At 66.0% G+C, this 5757-nt stretch overlaps 1 protein-coding gene across 1 annotated transcript in view; it reads right to left on the bottom strand.

Annotated features, from left to right (window-relative positions):
* The window catches only part of SMTNL2 (smoothelin like 2), a 20694-nt gene extending 15715 nt beyond the window's left edge, over positions 1–4979 (bottom strand). The window contains exon 1 of the mRNA XM_025864418.2: positions 4487–4979. Coding sequence (XP_025720203.1) covers positions 4487–4885 — 399 coding nt within the window. The 5' untranslated portion in view covers positions 4886–4979. The remainder of the gene's footprint in view (positions 1–4486) is intronic.
* Between the last annotated feature and the right edge of the window lie 778 nt (positions 4980–5757).

The raw sequence follows: 5757 nt of genomic DNA, 5'->3' as shown, positions 1-5757 counted from the left end.
GGCATGAGGGGAGATGGCGGCGGGGGGTTAGAGGGGCTGTTCCTGCAGAAGAGGTGGGACAAGGGACCCTCTGCGGGGTCGGGTGTCTGAAGAAGTTAGAAAGGGCAGGACTCAGGTGACCCCTCGACTCCCGGTCCAGGAGGGTGGGGGAGGGGCCAGGCCCCCTTGCAGGTGCAGTGCAGGAGGGGGGTATCTGCGAGCAGCCCTAGAGCTGGTTTGGAGCCAACTCAGAAGTCCACCCTGAACCCCAGCCCCTACTTGTCACCAGGGCCAACTCAGCTCTGGGGTCCCCATGTCCCCCCACCCTCCCTGCTCTGGTCCAACCGGTGCCACAGGTCCAGGTAGGAGCCTGGAGGGACAGGCGGATGGTGAAACCATTTCTCAGGAATGTGGGTCTCTACGGTGGGGCCCCAGATGCCTGCCCCTGCACGTTGCAGGTCCCCCACCCCTGTGATGCCCCAGGGAACCAGACGCCACAACCAGACAGGAAGTAGGTTCTGGACCAGCCAGATTCCCGTCTAGGGGTCTCAGCTAGACTGCAGCCAGGGTGGGGGCTAAGCCCAGACCCCCTGGGTCCCCTGACCCTCACTCGCGGAGAGGGCTCTGTCCGTGTCACAGGCCAAGGGGCTCTTTGGAGACCACCTCCATCCCATCGGCACACAACCAGTGGTCTAAACCCCCACGTTACTAAAGGCAGTGGTGGAGTCAAGGTTTGGGACCTGGGTCTCCTACCCCAACCCAAGGCTCTGTCCACAAAGCGCTCTGGCCTTCCACAGAAGAGAGGACAACTCGGCACGAACTTGCCCCCAGGAGCCTGGGGCAGCACGAGCCCCTGGCCCTCTGAGGGGGAGGAAATGGGGGGACACTGGGGTAACCACCCCAGCAGGACCTCTGTGGGACAGAGCCCTAAAACCAAGGAGCTGGGCTGGAGCAGGCACACCCCTGGGGCCTCCAGCTCGCTCTCCCAGCATTGGGGGGCAGGCTGCCTCGGCCCCAGGTCCTGCGGAGTTCCCCCTCTGGGCTTTGTGTGAAGAGGAGGGGCCCCCCTGCTAGGGAGCCCAGGCCTGGGGACATTGGTGGGGAGGCGCAGGCACGTGATTTCAGAGACCCCGGAGACACAGTCCTCTCTCACTGGGAAGTCTGTAAACACTTTTGGGAGGGCGGGCACATTTCAGGTGTTCTCAGTTCTGCCTGACCCCCCGCCCCACCCCGCGGGCAGCCCTGGAGTGACTGAGCCCACCCCCCAGACTGCTCCCCGCTGCCCCCCCCCAAGGGGTTCTCAAAACTCAACCCAAACGCCTGCCTCCAGGGCGGTGACCTCTGCTATCACACAGTGCGTCTGGGAGGGGAGCAGATAAGGGAGTCTGGCTTCTCTCGCAGGCCGGCCTCGACCTGAGCTCCTGGCAGCAGTCCCTGAGGGCCTCCACCACCTCCACCCCAAGAACGCGGTGGCTTGCAGGAAACAACTCAGGCCTGGCCTCAGGCGGCCGCTGTCCACCACAAGCCCCAGCGGGCTGTGCACGCACGCCTGTGAACGGATCCGCTACCGGATCCAGCGGATGTCACTGTTAGAAGAACCCAGTCCGCCCACTGCGAGGGGCCCCCCAACCAGCCCGGCCCAGTCCCCCCTGGTTTAGACATAGACAAAGTGAGGAGAGGCTCCCAAGGCCTCACGACAAACGTGACAAAAGCAGCTTCTGTCTGCTCCAGGCACTTGGGCCTCCTACAGGGAGTCCACTCTGGTTGCCCCCACTGCCCGGCCCTCTCCCTCCTCCCAGATCTTCCCTGGCTACAGCTGTCTTCTCACTCCCTAGCAAGGTCAAGGTTTATGCGCTCAAGAGTGGATTACTTGATCAACTCTTTCCCCATTAAGTTCAGGGTACATTTCTACGCTATGTAGGACCCACCTCCAACACCTACAACCCCCAGTTTGAGACGGCAGAAAGCAAAAGGTTCTCTACATCTCGCTGATATCAGAGGGGCGGGGTAACCGCAGCTCTATCTGGACCCTCCCCCCACGACAGACGCGGGGTGTGAAAGACAGCCGGCAGTCCGATGCCCAGCCTGAAGCCGAGTCCCTGTGCGTGACCGAGCACCCTGTGCGTGACCGAGCCGCTCGTCACAGCACAAGTGGGGATGTGCACACAGCTCCACATGGCCCCCTTCGCTGCCAGAAACTGGCTGGGAGCGTGCGTCAGCACTGGGAGAGGTGGGCTGCGTGACAAGTGGGGACCAGTGCTTCCGAAGTCAAGCAAGGGGAAGCTGACCCCGCCCCGGATGGGGACCCTGACCACCCTCCCCAAGTACTCAGCGATGCTTGCCTTTCTGAGGCCCGCAACCTACTTTCCAACTGGGTCTCCGCCCCCGTCCCCCAAAGAGCCACAGCATCCCTGCTGACCCCTGACCCCAACCTTTTGACTTCCAGGGCCTGCTGGCTCCCTGGCATCTCCTCCATCTCCACCCAGGGCTCCTGCCTCACCTTCTCCTTCCATGCACTTGCCCTGAAGACCTCGCCCACTTCAGGGCTTCAACTGCTAGCTCAGCTCCGGCATCTCCCGGACGTCCAGCCCCGACCACTCCCGGCACCCCAGATCCGTGGTCCACCTGCTCTGGGGCATCTTCCCGTGGATGTCCCATAGCCCCTCACATGCAGCATGACCCCAGCAGATCTGTGACCCGGCAGCTCCCCAGGCAGGCTCCTGTCTGTGCCCAAACACCGCCTCCCCCTGCCAACTCCCCCTTGCAGACCTCGCCCCAAGGCAGCCCCCGGTCTCCGTGCACCCACCCCTGCCCCAGGTCAGACCGTCTTCTCTCCTCAGGCCATTCCACTTAACCCACCCACCCTGTCTCCAGCCACCCTCCACCCCGCCATCCATCCTTGCGGGAGCTTGTGGATGGCTACCCTGTCCCTCCCTGCCCAGCCCCCCTCACCCACCACCCCCATAACCAAGAGGACCAGCTCACCTCTGGTGAGAATGCCCACTGAGGGGTACTGCTGAGGCAGATGACCGGAGAGCCCCCTCACACATGTATGAGCAAGCATGTGCAAAGACACGCTCTTATACACATGACGCGGACGCTCTTTTTCTGAAACCTTGGGCCCCTGCTTCCATGAGCATGTGTGTTAGAACAGAAACAGCCCATGACACAGTTTATTAGGCACGGGTGAGCTCACAGTGGTGATTTCATACCATGGTTGTGTAGCGTGTTGTGCTCATAGGACAGACCCAGACACTTCACACGGAGCACCAGGCTACCCAGGGGCTCTGCCACCACCACAGGTTGAAGAATGTCTCGCCCCCAGGGACAAAGCCCAGCTCCCTTACCCAGCACCCAAAGGGCCCTCACAATTCACCCCTCCCCCTCGCCCCCACCAGGCTCCCCTCTGGCCAGGCAGTCCCTTTAGCTCTGCTGGGCCCCCATGCACAGCCCCCATCCCACCTCCACCGGCACCTCAGCAGGAGCCCTGGGCCTCCAGCACAAAGGCCTCCTGGGACACCCACTGGGAAGGCACATCCGCGATGGCTGCCCCCACGGTTGGCACTGCTCTGTCTGGGGCCATCTCCCACGCAGCTGGGAGCTCCAGGGGTAGGCACTGATCTGATCCCCTCTTCGCAGCCCCTGAGGTGCAGACGAGCCCCCACAGGAGATCTGAACATGAGGGACTGAACCAAGGAGGGGCAGCAGGTGCAAACGACTCAGAAACCCAGGAACGACCCTGGAAACCCAGCCCCAGAGCACATGCCTGAGCAGAGTGGAAAATCCCACCTAAGGGCCACCGCACACACCATGGAAACATTCTAACCTGTCTCTCCAGGAGGCCCCATGCTCAGCGGGGTGACTGGTCCACACCGGTCTCCACCACCCCCAGCGCGGGTCACCGACCCCAGGAAGCTAGAGACTGCTCAAGGCTGGTTTCCTGGCTCTCTTAACCCCCTGCCAGTTCCCAAACGCGGCTGCCCCGACCACATTGTGTCCTCTCTCCCTCTCTCACACACACAGGGGGGCCTGAGTTCTCAATCTGGGTTAATTAATAACGGGAGTCGTCAGGCCTCAGTGAAGCGGCAACGCGGGGGGCCCGTGAATGGAGGTGGGGGAGTCGGGGGCTGCTGGCCATTTGGACACGCCGGCGGCGAGGCCCAGGCGGTGCTGAAACGGTCAGGGGCCCTATCTCAGAGCCCAAGCCCTTTGCGTCGTGGGACAAAGGGGAGAGGGAGACAGAACTCCGGGCAAACAGGGCCTGGCTGCAAAGAAAGGAGGGGGCCCGAGACAGGTGCAGCGGGCAGGATTCGCCGGCCCTCTCTCACTCCGGAGTGGTGGCCGGACCCCCACAGCGAGTCCCAGCGGCCAGAGGCGTCACGGCCCCCAGCCCCGCAGACGCGCGCGGGCGGACGCACGCACTCGCGGAGGAGGGGCGGCCGCAGGGGGCGCCCAGCCCCACGCCCCCTGAGCCCGCAAACCTGCGCCCGCGCTCCGCGAGGCTCACCTGGCTGCGGCCGGATAGCGAGAAGGTGGCGTGGCTGGCGAAGCGTGCGCTGCCCAGCCGGGGCGCGCGGCCGGGGACGCCGGGCGCGGGCGGAGGACTGGGCGTGCCGGGAGTGCCGGCCGCGGGGGACGGCCCGGTCCCCAAGCCCAGCGCCTCCACCTGCCGCGTCAGGCGCTCGAGCTGCGCCTGCAGCCGCTGGTTGTCGCGCTGCAGCTCGGCCACGGTGCGCGCCAGCGGGCCGGCCAGGCGCAGCGCCTCGGCTACACGCCGCTCCACGCCGCGCTGCAGCCCCTGCATGTCCTCGTGCAGCGCGCGCACCGCGCCCTCCAGCGCTGCCTCGTAGCGGCCCAGCGCCTCGCGCACCGTGCGCGCCTCCTCGGCGTCGGGGCCCGGCTCCATGGCCGAGCGGGGCGCGCGGTCTGAGCGCGGGCCTGGCGGGGAGAGAAGTCGAGTTCCTTCGCAGCTCCGGACCGCGACTGGCCGCCGGGGGCTGTGTTCGCCGGAGGGGCGGTGGGAGGGGCGGGCGGAGGGCGGGGCGGGCCCGCGAGCCGGGGGACGGGGCGCCGCGCGGGGGGCGGGGCCTCGGGGCGGGGGCGGGGCCGGGGCGCGCGGGCGGGGCGTGGGGGCAGCGGAGGCGCCGATCGGGGACCGCCGGGCGCGGCTGTCCGGACGGGCGGGGCCGCAGGGGGAGTGCGGGTCCGAGATCCGCCGCCACCCGACCCCGGGGGAGCGGTGTGCGGCCTGGGCGAGGGGCGGCCGCCCCACCGGAAGAAGCCCTTGATCCCCAAGGGGACTTTACCCTGGAGACCACAGACGCGGGTTATGCATTCCCTCGGGGCTCTCACCCGCAGGGCCCGGTCCCGCTGGGGGTGGGGACTCCCCCACCGCTCAGAGAGACCTGAGGGCAGCAGTCGCCCCCAGAACTGCCGCCCCGACCCTCGCCCTGTCCTGGCCCCTGCCCTCTCTACCGTGTGGGCACGGCTCTCAGGAGCACAGACTCGCCTGGGGGAGCTTTGCCTGGAATCTCTTGCACCTGTTGTGAAGACCAAGGGAGCAGGAGACCCGTGTGAGGTCCCCTCCCAGCCCCACTCTGTGTGGCTCCATCTCTGCTCTCACCAATGGTCAGAAAGGGCTCCAGCCTCACCAAGGGGCCCCTGGTGGGAGATCCTAGTAGGGGATCCAGGAGAGGCTGAGGTCTGGCAGAGAGGGAAGGGTGCACTGAGGGCTGAATCTCCAAATCCTGGGATGAGTGAGTTTTGGACTAATGGGCC

The sequence above is a fragment of the Callorhinus ursinus genome, unplaced genomic scaffold (assembly GCF_003265705.2).
Source record: "Callorhinus ursinus isolate GAN/ISIS: 27379988/994484 unplaced genomic scaffold, GSC_fseal_2.0 scaffold43, whole genome shotgun sequence".
Lineage (NCBI taxonomy): Eukaryota > Metazoa > Chordata > Mammalia > Carnivora > Otariidae > Callorhinus > Callorhinus ursinus.
This window is presented reverse-complemented; position numbering and strand designations above follow the sequence as displayed.